The sequence below is a fragment of the Ranitomeya variabilis genome, chromosome 3 (genome assembly GCF_051348905.1).
Source record: "Ranitomeya variabilis isolate aRanVar5 chromosome 3, aRanVar5.hap1, whole genome shotgun sequence".
Lineage (NCBI taxonomy): Eukaryota > Metazoa > Chordata > Amphibia > Anura > Dendrobatidae > Ranitomeya > Ranitomeya variabilis.
Window position 1 is genome coordinate 418870115 of NC_135234.1, and position 17396 is coordinate 418887510.

General features: G+C 42.6%; 1 protein-coding gene across 1 annotated transcript in view; it reads left to right on the top strand.

The window, feature by feature from the left end:
• The window catches only part of TEX14 (testis expressed 14, intercellular bridge forming factor), a 416166-nt gene that overhangs the window by 219751 nt on the left and 179019 nt on the right, over positions 1-17396 (top strand). The window contains exon 6 of the mRNA XM_077296342.1: positions 2270-2351. Coding sequence (XP_077152457.1) covers positions 2270-2351 — 82 coding nt within the window. The remainder of the gene's footprint in view (positions 1-2269; positions 2352-17396) is intronic.

Genomic DNA, 17396 nt, shown 5'->3' on the forward strand with positions numbered 1-17396 from the left:
TGCCGCTCATTTCCTCTTATCTTTGAATCCTTGGCTGAACTTCACCAGCAGGACCGGCACCCGACATACAGATTCCAACCGTCAACATCGGATGACATGGCGTGGTCAGCTCACAATCCCCCCTCTCTATCAAACAAGCATCACATGCTTGAAACAAAGTTGTTTATTCACAATTTTGGAAAGGAGACAACAATTTTGATCAGATTTTGAGTTTTGTTTAAAATTATGTCCAATTTGCCTATTTTATATATTTTTTTCCTTTTGTACAAACACACACAAAGGAAATTAACATGTGTATAACAAAACATGTAATTGCAGTCATTTTCTGGGAGAAATCTAGAATTCTAGAGCAATTCCAAGGGTGCCAACACTTTCAGCCATGACTATACTTGTAAAAAAAGGTCTAGAGCCTGCATACAGGTCCTTCTCAAAAAATTAGCATATAGTGTTAAATTTCATTATTTACCATAATGTAATGATTACAATTAAACTTTCATATATTATAGATTCATTATCCACCAACTGAAATTTGTCAGGTCTTTTATTGTTTTAATACTGATGATTTTGGCATACAACTCCTGATAACCCAAAAAACCTGTCTCAATAAATTAGCATATCAAGAAAAGGTTCTCTAAACGACCTATTACCCTAATCTTATGAATCAACTAATTAACTCTAAACACATGCAAAAGATACCTGAGGCTTTTAAAAACTCCCTGCCTGGTTCATTACTCAAAACCCCCATCATGGGTAAGACTAGCGACCTGACAGATGTCAAGAAGGCCGTCATTGACACCCTCAAGCAAGAGGGTAAGACCCAGAAAGAAATTTCTCAACAAATAGGCTGTTCCCAGAGTGCTGTATCAAGGCACCTCAATGGTAAGTCTGTTGGAAGGAAACAATGTGGCAGAAAACGCTGTACAACGAGAAGAGGTGACCGGACCCTGAGGAAGATTGTGGAGAAGGACCGATTCCAGACCTTGGGGAACCTGAGGAAGCAGTGGACTGAGTCTGGTGTGGAAACATCCAGAGCCACCGTGCACAGGCGTGTGCAGGAAATGGGCTACAGGTGCCGCATTCCCCAGGTAAAGCCACTTTTGAACCATAAACAGCGGCAGAAGCGCCTGACCTGGGCTACAGAGAAGCAGCACTGGACTGTTGCTAAGTGGTCCCAAGTACTTTTTTCTGATGAAAGCAAATTTTGCATGTCATTCGGAAATCAAGGTGCCAGAGTCTGGAGGAAGACTGGGGAGAAGGAAATGCCAAAATGCCTGAAGTCCAGTGTCAAGTACCCACAGTCAGTGATGGTGTGGGGTGCCATGTCAGCTGCTGGTGTTGGTCCACTGTGTTTCATCAAGGGCAGGGTCAATGCAGCTAGCTATCAGGAGATTTTGGAGCACTTCATGCTTCCATCGGCTGAAATGCTTTATGGAGATGAAGATTTCATTTTTCAGCACGACCTGGCACCTGCTCACAGTGCCAAAACCACTGGTAAATGGTTTACTGACCATGGTATTACTGTGCTCAATTGGCCTGCCAACTTTCCTGACCTGAACCCCATAGAGAATCTGTGGGATATTGTGAAGAGAAAGTTGAGAGACGCAAGACCCGACACTCTGGATGAGCTTAAGGCCGCTATTAAGCATCCTGGGCCTCCATAACATCTCAGCAGTGTCACAGGCTGATTGCCTCCATGCCACGCCGCATTGAAGCAGTCATTTCTGCCAAAGGATTCCCGACCAAGTATTAAGTGCATAACTGAACATTATTATTTGTTGTTTTTTTTGTTTGTTATTAAAAAACACTTTTATTTGATTGGCCGGGTGAAATATGCTAATTTATTGAGACAGGTTTTTTGGGTTATCAGGAGTTGTATGCCAAAATCATCAGTATTAAAACAATAAAAGACCCGACAAATTTCAGTTGGTGGATAATGAATCTATAATATATGAAAGTTTAATTGTAATCATTACATTATGGTAAATAATGAAATTTAACACTATATGCTAATTTTTTGAGAAGGACCTGTAGAGTTCCATCTGGCTTTATGGGATCCATCTAACTAGACAGAAATGTGGTGACAACATTGCCTTTCTTAAAGTGTTTCTAGTATCATTCTGATATTGTTAATGATGTAACTTTGTAATTTGTACTTATTTTAAAGCATAGTCAACTTAAATGCCTTAAAGAATAAACATTTGCTTTAATACAGAAACATGCATTGCTTGCAGACATTTACTGAATTCATTTATTTTCTTCATTCATCCAGAACTGCTAACAGATTACACTCTAAACCCAATAAATATGAGAATCTATCAGTAAAGAAAGCATGCTGCATTGGCTATGGACAGGTATGTTTAAAAAAGATCGAGAACATTAGCGTAGTATTATCTTCTTTCCATACATTGTACTGCATGATCCCCACCTTGTCCCCTACTCTTTTGAAATATCAAGTGATATGAATTTACGGCATGGGGTTAAAGCTCCTGCTCCTGCAGTCTAAAAGGAGCATGTCGGATCTCCAGCTGTAGCATATATTCAGGGACTCTGCGACTGTATACTGTCTATATAGCACTCACTGAGAGCAATGTAGTGTACAAAAGCATTGGTACTGCCATCTATATGGCCCTCACAGAACACATTGTAGGGGACACCAATAAATGCAGGGGCACCTAAGAGTACCTGTTCGTCCACCCCAACCCATGTTTCGGACCAGCCTTTGTAAGAAAACACAATGAAGTGTTCAAAAGCATTGGTACTGCTGTCTACATAGCACTCATTGAGCACAATGTAGTGTATAAAAGCATTAGAATGGCTGTATATATAGCACTAGATGGTGGCCCGATTCTAATGCATCGGGTATTCTAGAATATGTATGTAGTTTATTTATGAAGTTTTCAGAATGCAATTTATACACAGGATTCAGCCTGCGCCTGTTGTTGATTGTTCGTGGCCGGGCATGACCAATCAGTGAAGCCAGGGCCGGATCCAGGTTTTTGAGGGCCCCGGGCGAAAAAAGTCTCAGTGGGCCCCCCTCTTTAACACATACCACGATTCATAATGCACAGGGAGAAATATAGCACAGCCAAGTAGCGTATAACACATCCCACGTAGTATATAACACATCCCACATAGTATATAACACAGCCCACATAGTATATAGCACAGCACATGTTGTATATAACACAGCCACGTAGTATATAGCACAGCCAAGTAGTATATTGCCCAGCCACGTAGTATATAGCACAGCCCACATAGTATATTGCCCAGCCACGTAGTATATTACCCAGCCACGTAGTATATAGCACACACGAAGTATATAGCACACACGTAGTATATAGCACAGATACGTAGTATATTGCCCAGCCACGTAGTAGATTGCCCAGCCACGTAGTATATAGCACAGTCACGTATATAACACAGCCACGTAGTATATAGCACAGCCACGTAGTATATAACACAGCCACGTAGTATATAGCACAGCCAAGTAGTATATTGCCCAGCCACGTAGTATATAGCACAGCCCACATAGTATATTGCCCAGCCACGTAGTATATTACCCAGCCACGTAGTATATAGCACACATGAAGTATATAGCACACACGTAGTATATAGCACAGATACGTAGTATATTGCCCAGCCACGTAGTAGATTGCCCAGCCACGTAGTATATAGCACAGACACGTAGTATATTGCACAGCCACGTAATATATTGCACAGCCATGTATATAACACAGCCACGTAGTATATAGAACAGCCACGTAGTATATAGCACAGCCACGTAGTATATAACACTGCCCATGCAGTATATAACACAGGCCACGTAGTAAAGAGCACAGCGATGTAGTATATTGCCCAGCCATGTAATATATACCACAGCCACGTAGTATATAGCACAGCCCATATAGTATATAGCACAGAGATGTAGTATATAACACAGCCCACGCAGTATCTAACACAGCCCACGTAGTATATAGCAATGTGGGCACCATATCCCTGTTAAAAAAAGAATTAAAATACAAAATAGTTATATACTCACCCTCCGTCGGCCCCCCGGATCCAGCCGGACGCTCCGGTCCCAAGAGTGCATTGCGGTCTCGCGAGACCGCTATGTCATCATCTCGCGAGACCGCAATGCATGGACCGGTCTCCGGAGTGTCCCACAGAAGGTGAGTATATAATGATTTTTTTTTTTTTTTTTTTTAATTACTTTTAGCACTAGATCTTTTTACTATTGATGCCGCATACGCAGCATCAATAGTAAAAAGTTGGTCACACAGGGTTAATACCAGCAATGTGAATTGTCTAGCTATTATTTCATTGGCTGACTGAGTACATAATGTATTCAACTGAGTACATGGCATATTCTGACTGAAGTCTACTTGGCAACAAGCTGATTTAGCACTCTTGGACGTAGCGGTCACCCTTACCCTGCTATTTCAGCAAGACTTCGCGATATTCTAGACATTACTTCCGGACATCTGGCCTAAGTTCCTGTTTTTGCCTTGAAAACCCCATACAGTTTGTCTGGCTTATATCAGTTTATGTCAGCCATTTTAAGCCATTGATTATAATGTATATATTAGCTGTGAGCATATGAGTATATATGATTATAGAGGAGTATACATGCAAGTGAGATCTACATGATATATATACATATTTCTATCACAGTGGCATCATGCGACCGTTCATGTAGAAAGCAAGGAAGAATGAGCTGCAGTGATCGGGCGCACTTCATTGGCCTGGCTGGGAATGCAGCCTCCGTGACCAGCGGTAACCTCTATGATGTCACCGTTGGTCACTGATGTTGCTCTTGCAGCAGCCCATTCATCAGTTTTACAATTCTGACCACTGTTTTCTCGTGACATATTGGGCTTCATGATAGTGGTAAAATTTCTTTGATATTACCTGCGTTTATTTGTGAAAAAAAAAGGAAATTTGGCGAAAATTTTGAAAATTTCGCAATTTTCCAACTTTGAATTTTTATGCCCTTAAAGCACAGAGATATGTCACACAAAATACTTAATAAGTAACATTTCCCACATGTCTACTTTACATCAGCACAATTTTGGAACCAAAATTTTTTTTTGTTAAGGAGTTATAAGGGTTAAAAGTAGACCAGCAATTTCTCATTTTTACAACACCATTTTTTTTAGGGACCACATCACATTTGAATTCATTTTGAGGGGTCTATATGATAGAAAATAACCAAGCGTGACACCATTCTAAAAACTGCACCCCTCGAGGTGCTCAAAACCACATTCAAGAAGTTTATTAACTCTTCAGGTGTTTAACAGCAATTTTTGGAATGTTTAAAAAAAAAAAAAATGAACATTTAACTTTTTTTCACAAAAAATTTACTTCACCTCCAATTTGTTATATTTTACCTAGGGTAACAAGAGAAAATGGACACCAAAAGTTGTTGTGCAATTTGTCCTGGGTACGACGATACCCCATATGTGGGGGTAAACCACTGTTTGGACGCATGGCAGAGCTCGGAAGGGAAGGAGCGCCATTTGACTTTTCAATGCAAAATTGACTGGAATTGAGATGGGATGCCATGTTGCGTTTGGAGAGCCCCTGATGTGCCTAAACATTGACCCCCTAAGAAACTTGTCTAGATGTGTTGTGAGAGCTTTGAACCCCCAAGTGTTTCACTACAGTTTATAACGCAGAGCCGTGAAAATAAAAATAGTTTTTTTTCCCACAAAAATTATTTTTTAGCCCCAGTTTTGTATTTTCCCAAGGGTAACAGGAGAAATTGGACCCCAAAAGTTGTTCTCCAATTTATCCTGAGTACGCGAATACCCTATATGTGGGGGGGGGGACCACCGCTTGGGCGCATGGCAGAGCTTGGAAGGGAAGGAGCTCCATTTGGAACGCAGACTTAGCTGGATTGTCTGCAGGCGTCACGTTGCATTTGCAGAGCCCCTGATGTACCTAAACAGAAGAAACCCCCCACAAGTGAACCCATATTGGAAACTAGACCCCCCCAAGGAACTTATCTAGATGTGTTGTGAGAACTTTGAACCCCCAAGTGTTTCACTACAGTTTATAACGCAGAGCCGTGAAAATAAAAAATCATTTTTTCCCCACAAAAATGTTTTTTTAGCCCCCCAAATTTTTATTTTTCCAAGGGTAACAAGAGAAATTGGACCCCAAAAGTTGTTGTCCAATTTGTCCTGAGTACGCTGATACCCCATATGTTGGGGTAAACCCCTGTTTGGGCGCTCGGAAGGGAAGGCGCAATGTTTTACTTTTTCAACGCAGAATTGGCTGGAATTGAGATCGGACGCCATGTCGCGTTTGGAGAGCCCTGATGTGCCTAAACAGTGGAAACCCCCAATTGTAACTAAAACCCTAACCCAAACACACCCCTAACCTTAATCCTTACCACACCCCTAACCCCAACCACACCCCTAACCCCAACACACCCCTAACCCTAATCCCAACCCTAACCACACCCCTAACTCCAACACAACCCTAACTTTAGCCCCAGCCCTAACCCTAACTTTAGCCCCAACCCTAACTGTAGCCCTAACCCTAGCCCCAACCTTAACCCTAACCCTAGCCTTAACCCTAGCCCTAACCCTAATGGGAAAATGAAAATAAATAAATTTTTTTTTATTTTATTATTTTTCCCTAACTAAAGGGGTTATGAAGGGGGGTTTGATTTACTTTTATAGTGGGTTTTTTAGCAGATTTTTATGATTGGCAGCTGTCACACACAAAAAGACGCTTTTTATTGCAAAAAATAGTTTTTGCGTCTCCACATTTTGAGAGCTGTAATTTTTCCATATTTGAGTCCACAGAGTCATCTGAGGTCTTTTTTTTTGCGGGACGAGTTGACGTTTTTATTGGTAAAATTTTCTGGCACGTGACATTTTTTGATCGCTTTTTATTCCGATTTTTGTGAGGCAGAAGACCAAGAACCAGCTATTCATGAATTTCTTTTGTGGGGGGCGTTTATACCGTTCCACATTTGGTAAAATTGATAAAGCAGTTTTATTCTTCGGGTCAGTACAATTACAGCGATACCTCATTTATATCATTGTTTTATGTTTTGATGCTTTTATACGATAAAAACTATATTATAGAAAAAATAATTATTTTTGCATCGCTTTATTCTGAGGACTATAACTTTTTATTTTTTCGCTGATGATGCTGTATGGCGGCTCGTTTTTTGCGGGACAAGTTGACGTTTTCAGCGGTACCATGGTTATTTATATCCGTCTTTTTGATCGCGTGTTATTTCACTTTTTGTTCGGCGGTATGATAATAAAGCGTTGTTTTTTGCCTCTTTTTTTTTTTTACGGTGTTCACTGAAGGGGTTAACTAGTGGGACAGTTTTATAGGTTGGGTCGTTACGGACACGGCGATACTAAATATGTGTACTTTTATTGGGTTTTTTTAGATAAAGAAATGTATTTATGGGAACAATATTTTTTTTTTCTTTATTTAGGAATTATTTTATTATTATTTTTTTTTTTTACACATCTAAATTTTTTTTTTTTACACTATCACATTGTCCCAGGGGGGGACATCACTATATAGTGACTTTCCTGACACTTTGCAGTGCACTGTGTCAGATCAGCGATCTGACGTGCACTGCTCCTGGCTTACCAGCGCTTGCTCTGAGCAGGCGCTTGTAAGCCACCTCCCTGCAGGACCCGGAAGTAGCCCTGCGGCCATTTTGGATCCGGGGCCTGCAGGGAGGAGACGCTCGGTACAAGATGAGCACATCGCCTTGTACCGAGGGTCTCAGGGAAGCCCGCAGGGAGCCCCCTCCCTGCACGATGCTTCCCTATGCCCCCAGAACGCTGTGATCATGTTTGATCGCAGTGTGCCAGGGGTTAATGTGCCGGGGACGGTCCGTGACCGCTCCTGGCACATAGTGCCGGATGTCAGCAGCGATAGCTGACACCCGGCCGCGCTCCCCCTGTGAGCGCGGCCGATTGCATATGACGTACTATCCTGCAGTAACCACTTGCCGGCTACACACTTACACATGAGGTAACCACTTCTGCAGTGTGTAATCCTGTCACTGGGAATTAAGTCCCAGGTCACCTCGACGGGAAGTACATCATATGGGATTAAGGGGTTAAAATGATACTTGGGTTGATGAAATCCATCTTGTGGTTGTTGTTTAATATTTATTTGTAGTTTGCAGTTAATGAGATTCTTGTGCTCCGGGACAGGCCTGTGGGGTTTCTTTATGTGGTGCTTTGCTTAAATACTCATCTGTATGGCTTACGACAGGTCACTGATCCCTCAGTGACCTGCCTCCTATTTTGCATACTGAATATAAAATTTTTTCGTTTTATTCAGACATATAGTTTTGTTTAAGAACATTTTTTTTCAAGCGAAACAGCGCCGGTGGCTGCACCTGCGCAGTAGCATCTATAGGGTTCCAAAAGCTGCTACTGCGCAGGTGTCAAAACTATATGGGTAAGTTCACACTAGGCATTTTTTCAGCATTTAAAAAAAAAAAAAAAAAATCACTTTCAGCAGGCAGTCACCGGCGGCAGTACCTGCACTGTAACATGATTACATCTATTACATATAACAACTGATACCGCGCTTGGGAACAGATCAGGAGGGAGGGGGAGGGGGAGGGGGAGGGGGGGGGGGGGGGAAGGGGAGAACTACCCCTAAATGTAAAAATGTAGCCAGACTAAGAAAATGTACAACAAAGAACAAAACTATCCACTGTATTTTATCACAAGTCGAATAGAAAACTACTCATAGATTACATCTATAATATCCATTTAATGATTTCTTTCTCAAAATGGCGCCGGCCGCGCCTGCGCAGTAGCATCTATAGGCGATCGATCCAATAGATGCTACTACGCACACGCCGCTGGCACCATTTTGCTAGAGGGAAAAAAAAATTTCTCCACCAAGATGGCACCGGCAGTGCCTGCGTAGTAGCGTCTATCGGCATAAAAAAATTGATGTAGGGTCCCACTATAAAATCTAACCAGCAAATGCTAGGCAGACAGCTGTGGGCTGATATTAATCACCTAGGAAGGGTCCATGGATATTGGCCCCGTCCTAGACTAAAAACGTCAGCTTTCAGCCACCCCAGAAATGGCACATCCATAAGATATGCCAAATCTGGCACTTAGCCTCGCTCTTCCCACTTGCCCTGCTGCGGTGGCAAGTTGGGTGATAGTTGGGAGTTGATATCATCTTTCTATTGTCAGGTGACATCAAGCACAGATGTCAGTAATGGAGAAGTGTCTATTAGAAGCCCCCATTACTAACCCCAGAGTGATATTATAAGAAAACACACACCCAGAATAAAGTCCTTTATTTGAAATAATGACATAGACTCATTTATTGAATCTAAATTAAACCATACTGATGCCATTGCCAATCCGTTGAAGCCAATGTCTCCTGTTAATGAATAAAAATAATAAACAATATTCCTCAACTGTTTGCAGATAAAATAATAATCTATAATGTCCCACGACGATCCTGATGATTTTGAGAGCAGTCACTGCTGTGACTGCTCTCAAGGACAGCCGGCTACACACTTACACATGAGGTAACCACTTCTACAGTGTGTAATACTGAGCTGCCATGTGAGGGGTCACATCAGTTCAGCTGATGAGCCTCAGTGATCTCACTTGCGGCACCACTGCTGTGTGAGAAAGCTCTCAGCGGTGGTGCCATAAGTGAGATCACCGGAGCTCATCATCTGATGAACTCGTTTGACCTCTCTCACAGCAGCTCAGCGCTATATACTGCAGAAGCAATGACGCTCCTGTCAATATGTAGCCGGCGGCTTTCTTTCCCTTCCGAGCTAAAATATTTTTGTGGGAAAAATATTATTTTTTGTTTTCACGGCTCAACGTAAAATTCTGTGAGACGCCTGGGGGTTCAAAGAGCTACATGTAGAGAAATTCCTTGAGGGGGTCTAGTTTCCAAAATGGGGTCACTTGTGGTGGTTCCACTGTTTAGACACATCAAGGTCTCTGAAAATGTGACGTAGCCTCCACTATCTATTCCAGCCAATTTTGCACTCTGAAAGTGAAACAGTGCTCCTTTCCTTCCGAGCCCTACCATGATCCCAAACAGTAGTTTTTCCTCACATATTTGGTATTGGTGTACTCAGGAGAAATTTCACAACAAATTTAGGAGTCCATTTTGTCCCGTTACCCTTGTGAAATATGAAAAATTAGTGGCTAAATAACTTTTTTGTGTAAAAAAGTTAAATTTTAATTTTTTCCTTCCACATTTCATTTATTAATGTGAAGCACCTTAAGGGTTAATACACTTCTTGAATGTGATTTTGAGCACTTTGAGGGGTGCAGGTTTTAGAATGATATCATTTTTGGGTATTTTCTATCATATAGGCCCCTCAAAGTCACTTTAAATCTAATGTGCTCCCTAATAAAAAATGTTTCTGTAAATTTTGTTGGAAAAATGAGAAATTGCTGATCAACTTTCAACCCTTCTAACTTCCTACCCCCAAAAATGATGTTTCTTAAAGGATGCTCATGTAAAGTAGACATTTGGTATATGGCATTTATTAATTATTTTGTGTGACTTAAAGGGAACCTGTCAGCAGGTTTGGCCATTATAAGTTATGTCCACCACCTTTCATTTTATAAAGCTGTATATAAGCCCCTAACCCGACCTGTAAGAAAAGAAAAAAACTTCTATCATACTCACCTGTGGGGTAGTCCGTTCCAAGAGGTGTCACTCTTGGTCTAGCACCTCCCATCTTCTTATGATTACCGACCTCCCTCTTGGTTCTTGCTTCCCTGCGTCTTCCACACAGTCTCCTCTGCATCGCGCTCCTGCGCAGGCGTATTTCTCTACCCTGTTGAGGGTGAAGCAAATTACTGCAGTGTGCGCATGCTTCGTGAAAGGTCAGAGTGTTCTGGTGCCTGCACACTGCAGTGCTGTACTCTGTCCCAGTCAGGGCAGGGAAGTACGCCTGAGCAGGAGCACGATGCCAAGGAGACTTCTGTGGATGACCCAGAGACTCGTCATTCTCATGAACGAAGAAGGAAGATGGCATCACAAGAAAATGGGAGGCGCTGGACCAAGAAGAGCGACACTCCTCGGACCGGACCTCCCCGCAGGTGAGTATAATAAAAGTTATTTTTCTTCTCTTACAGGTTGGGTTAGGGGCTTATATACAGCATTCTAGAATGCTGCACAGTACAGAACAAAAGTTTGGACACACCTTCTCATTTAAAGATTTTTCTATATTTTCATGACTGTGAAAATTGTACATTCACACTGAAGGCATCAAAACTATGAAATAACACATGTGGAATTATATACTTAACAAAAACGTGTGAAACAACTGAAATTATGTCTTATATTCTAGGTTCTTGAAAGTAGCCACCTTTTGCTTTGACGACTGCTTTGCACATTCTTGGCATTCTCTTGATGAGCTTCAAGAGGTAGTCACCGGGAATGGTCTTCCAACAATCTTGAAGGAGGTCCCAGAGATGTTTAGCACTTGTTGGCCCTTTTGCCTTCACTCTGCGGTCCAGCTCACCCCAAACCATCTCGATTGGGTCAGGTCATCTCAGGTCTGGTGACTGTGGAGGCCAGGTCATCTGGTGTAGCACCCCATCGCTCTCCTTCTTAGTCAAATAGCCCTTACACAGCCTGGAGGTGTGTTTGGGGTCATTGTCCTGTCCTGTTGAAAAATAAATGATTGTCCAACTAAACGCAAACCGGATGGAATAGCATTCCGCTGCAAGATGCTGTGGTAGCCATGCTGGTTCAGTATGCCTTCAATTTTCAATAAATCCCCAACAGTGTCACCAGCAAAGCACCCCCACACCATCACACCTTCCCCTCCATGCTTCACGGTGGGAACCAGGCATGTAGAATCCATCCGTTCACCTTTTCTGCGTCGCACAAAGACACGGTGGTTGGAACCAAAGATCTCAAATTTGGAGTCATCAGACCAAAGCACAGATTTCCACTGGTCTAATGTCCATTCCGTGTGTTCTTTAGCCCAAACAAGTCTCTTCTGCTTGTTGCCTGTCCTTAACAGTGGTTTCCTAGAAGCTATTTTACCATGAAGGCCTGCTGCACAAAGTCTCCTCTTAACAGTTGTTGCAGAGATGTGTCTGCTGCTAGAACTCTGTGTGGCATTGACCTGGTCTCTAATCTGAGCTGCTGTTAACCTGCGATATCTGAGGCTGGTGACTCGGATAAACTTATCCTCTGAAGCAGAGGTGACTCTTGGTCTTCCTTTCCTTGGGCGGTCCTCATGTGAGCCAGTTTCTTTGTAGCGCTTGATGGTTTTTGCCACTGCACTTGGGGACACTTTCAAAGTTTTCCCAATTTTTCAGACTGACTTACCTTCATTTCTTAAAAGTAATGATGGCCAATGGATTTTTCTTTACTTAGCTGTGTATCCACCAGACTTCTGCACAACACAACTGATGGTCCCAACCCCATTTATAAGGCAAGAAATCCCACTTATTAAACCTGACAGGGCACACCTGTGAAGTGAAAACCATTCCCGGTGACTACCTCTTGAAGCTCATTAAGAGAATGCCAAGAGTGTGCAAAGCAGTCATCAAAGCAAAAGGTGGCTACTTTGAAGAACCTAGAATATAAGACATAATTTCAGTTGTTTCACACTTTTTTGTTAAGTATATAATTCCACATGTGTTAATTCATAGTTTTGATGCCTTCAGTGTGAATGTACAATTTTTATAGTCATGAAAATACAGAAAAATCTTTAAATGAGAAGGTGTGTCCAAACTTTTGGTCTGTACTGTATATCGGCCATGATAAGTGGTGGCCATAACTTATATTGGACAAACCTAGTGACAGGTTTGCTTTAACTCTGGTTTACGTGCATAAAAATTAAAAGTTTGAAAATTGCTAAATTTTCGATATTTTCACAAATAAACGTAAGTCATATCGAACAAATTTTACCATGATCGTGAAGTACAATATGTCACAAGAAAACACTATTAGAATCACCGGGATCCGTTGAAGCGTTCCAGAGTTATTACCACATAAAGTGATAGTGGTCAGAATTGTAAAATTTGGCCTGGTCATGAAGGTGAAAACGGACTGAGGGTTTGAAGGGGTTAAAGGGAGCCTCTGAGCATTGAAATGAAAGCACAAAGCAGTACTTACCTACTGGGATAGTGGCAATCTGCACATAAATACAGTTTTAACCCCTTCCTGACGCGCCCAGTTTCCATTTTTGGCCGGGGTCACACTAGTGCATGGTGTCCGATGCGAGAGCATCGAATGCGATATTCTGATGACCCTGGGCTCCTGCTCTGCTGCAAGCGTGAGCCGAGTGTCATGCACAGAGAGAATCGAAGCACAGCTGCGGAGGAGGCGGAGAAAGTAATTTCTCCATCTCCTCTACTGCCTGCGTCGGTGTATATCGCATTGCACTTGGACGATATCTGAGTGATGTGCGCAGTATCACTCACACCCATAGGCTTATATGGGTGTGAGTGAGCCGAGACTCGGCCGAGTGTCGGTGTGAATCGCAGCATTCTGCGATTGTTCTCGTATGCCGATTCGACATGAGAAAATAATCGCAGATGTGAGCTGCCCCATAAATTAACACTGGTCTGAGTTCTATGTGATGTTTTCTCATAGTACTCATCCGTATTCTACGCTAGTGTGACCCGGACTTTAGGTTTTCATTCTTCCAGGAGCCAAAACTTTTTTTTATTTTTCTCTCCACATAGACTTATGAGGACTTGTGTTTGGTGGGATAAGTTGCACTTTTGAATTACACAATTAATTTTACCAAATTTTAACAAATTCCAAGTGCAGTGAAATTGCCAAAAACACACTAGTCTGTTTTTGTGGTATTGGTTTTACGGTTTACATTGTGTGGTAAAAATAACCGGGCATCATGATTCTCCTTTTCAGTACCATTACGGTGATACAAAATGTGTCCAGTTTATTATTTTAGTGGTAAAAAATCTTGTGAAATTTTATGCGGTGATACCAGTTGTGTATTTTTTCAATATCTTCATTTCTAATGGTGTAAAAGTGCGATGATTTCAATTTCTATGTTGTTTTTCATATTTTGAAAACTTTTTTTTTTTACTTTTAACCATATTTGTTAGTCCCCCTATGCTGTGTGCCCATGACAATTCCAGCAAAGTCAATGGGATTTATAGAAACCTCATGCCCACTTTGCTTCTTTTTTCTCAGCATGAAATGACCTGTGGTTCAGGTTTCATAACTTCAACATGTCAGTTTCAACATTGTCAATTGTGGGTACGCTGAGTTTTATGTACAGACTTTCACCATAGACTTACATTAAATGCGCAAAATCCACAGGTAAAAAATTTGTGTTGGGTTCAGTTTTCCTGACTGGTGAGATTATTTGTATGCCACTGTGCATGTCTACTTATAAGTGCTTCTCAATAAATTATAATATCATCAAAAAGTTAATTTATTTCAGTTCTTCAATACAGAAAGTGAAACTCATATATTATATAAAGTCATTAACGTATATCTTCCTCTTGACAATACCCCTAGATTCTCTATGGGGTTAAGGTCAGGCGAGTTTGCTGGCCAATCAAGCACAGTGATACTGTTAAATCTATATACTGGACACACCAGCGCTTGCCAACCTATATACTTCCCTCAGCAGCTGGACTCAAAAACAGGTGGACGCCACCCCTGATGTAAGAAATATCTAGAAAAGGGAATAGAGACCGCGCATAAGGGGATGCACTAGAGACAACAATATGATGCCACAAACCATAAAGGCATATGATAAAACAAACACAACGTTCGCGGAGGCTCCAAGCCTCCCTACTGGTACATGAACAGCGCTGCAAACGGCACCCTGGGCTGGCACGTCCGTGCAGATTAATATGTGACCGGCAGGAGGCCAAGTAGATGGAAATAGACTAGTCAGCGTTTATGGTAAACGTACCTGTAGTCCGTGTGCCTTAGCACAATGCCGGGAGCAGGGCTGAGCGCAGCGATATGGGTCGGCGTGTCCAGCGTCCAATGTAAAGGTGCGGTAATGACTCAGAGAGTCCCGACGTGAAACTGCACAAGGGCGCTGGAGAGAGGCTACGTAGAGCCAGGGAAAGCCCCGGCCGGTGGCGTCCCTGGATACGTGCACGAAGGAGGATGGCCGGCAACGGGCCAAGCGTGTGACGTCACAGCCTAAGAACTACGGAGCGGCAGTGGGACAAGGTAGTAACCAACGCGTTTCGAAGGAACAGCGACCTTCTTCGTCAGGGTTACCAGGCCCCTGCAGATCCAAAGAATATGAGCCAAGCCCCTGTCGATCACCTCCCCGAAGCCACGCCCATACGCCCAGTACATAAATGGCAATCTAAATCCCTTATAGTGCGGCTATTGGCATAACAAATGGTGATCACCAAAAATAGGTTGCGTGCAATGAACGCGCGCTGTAGAGTGGTTGTTTACACATAAATAGAAGAAAAAAAAAAAACAACGCTGGAAGCAGAGGTGTTGACCCAACAATTTCTTGATAAGGGCTATCCATGTTCATTACTGGCACAAGCAAAACAAGAGGTGAGGGACACATCAAGGAATTCCCTGCTGTATAAAGAAAAATGCAAGAATTCCACTGCTATGAGCATATGTGACCAAATCCACGGATTACCCTTCATCACACAATATCATGCGGACCACTCTAAATTTAGGTCCATTATCCGCAAACATTGGTCTATTTTGCAAGGGGATAAAATTATAGGGGACTATTTACCGAGTGACCCAAGATTCATATTTAGGAAGGCCCGTTCTTTGGGCAGTTTTGTAGCCCCCACAATTAAGTCATATGTTAACCAGGAATCACGTCCAGGCAGCCGGAACAATTTTAGGCCTGGATTTATGCCTTGCGGCATGTGTTATGGTTGTAGAAATACTTCTTTTAGCAAGACCCATTGCACGTCATTTAAAGATTCGGACTCCGTGAAGGAGTTCAGAATCAAGGTGAGTATCACATGCTCTACCACAAGAGTTATTTATCTTATTGAGTGCCCGTGCAAAAAATTGTATGTTGGTCGCACCAAGAGGCCCCTCATGGTACGAATAAAGGAACACTTGATGAACATTCAAAGAGGTTTTACAGGCCACCCCCTCTCGCGACATTTTTGTGAGAAACACGGTAAATCCACCAAGGATGTGCGTTTTCTTGGGATTCAAAAAATCCAGCAGAACGTAAGAGGGGGCAACCTAATACAGATCATGTCAAGAACCGAGTCCAAATGGATTTTTTCCTTGGACTGTCTTGCACCAAAGGGCCTCAACTATGGGTTAGAACTATATGCTTTTTAATTCAGTATAGGGCCACATGGGTGTCTCCTATTTTTACTGGTTCATTTTATTGCATTTTAAGCCCAGTGTCATGTTTTTATTTATACTACTTAAATTTTAGGATTATGTACATTAGGAGTTGTCTCTTTTATTGTTTAAACCATTAAAATTGTTTTTAGCTATTTATATATTTATTCACTCCTACCACAGCTGCACTTTTTTTTTTTTTTTTTTTTTTGTAGGCTGTATTATTTAGGCATTTGGCGTTTTTTCTTTTTCTTCTATTTATGTGTAAACAACCACTCTACAGCGCGCGTTCATTGCACGCAACCTATTTTTGGTGATCACCATTTGTTATGCCAATAGCCGCACTATAAGGGATTTAGATTGCCATTTATGTACTGGGCGTATGGGCGTGGCTTCGGGGAGGTGATCGACAGGGGCTTGGCTCATATTCTTCGGATCTGCAGGGGCCTGGTAACCCTGACGAAGAAGGTCGCTGTTCCTTCGAAACGCGTTGGTTACTACCTTGTCCCACTGCCGCTCTGTAGTTCTTAGGCTGTGACGTCACACGCTTGGCCCGTTGCCGGCCATCCTCCTTCGTGCACGTATCCAGGGACGCCACCGGCCGGGGCTTTCCCTGGCTCTACGTAGCCTCTCTCCAGCGCCCTTGTGCAGTTTCACGTCGGGACTCTCTGAGTCATTACCGCACCTTTACATTGGACACTGGACACGCCGACCCATATCGCTGCGCTCAGCCCTGCTCCCGGCATTGTGCTAAGGCACACGGACTACAGGTACGTTTACCATAAACGCTGACTAGTCTATTTCCATCTACTTGGCCTCCTGCCGGTCACATATTAATCTGCACGGACGTGCCAGCCCAGGGTGCCGTTTGCAGCGCTGTTCATGTACCAGTAGGGAGGCTTGGAGCCTCCGCGGACAGTGATACTGTTGTTTTTAAACCAGATATTGGTACTTTTGGCAGTGTGGACAGGTGCCAAGTCCTGCTGGAGAATGACATTTCTATCTCTAAAAAGCTTGTCAGTCGAGGGAAGCATGAAGTGCTCTAAAATTTCCTGGTAGACGGCTGCACTGACTTTGGTCTTAATAAAATTCAGAGGACC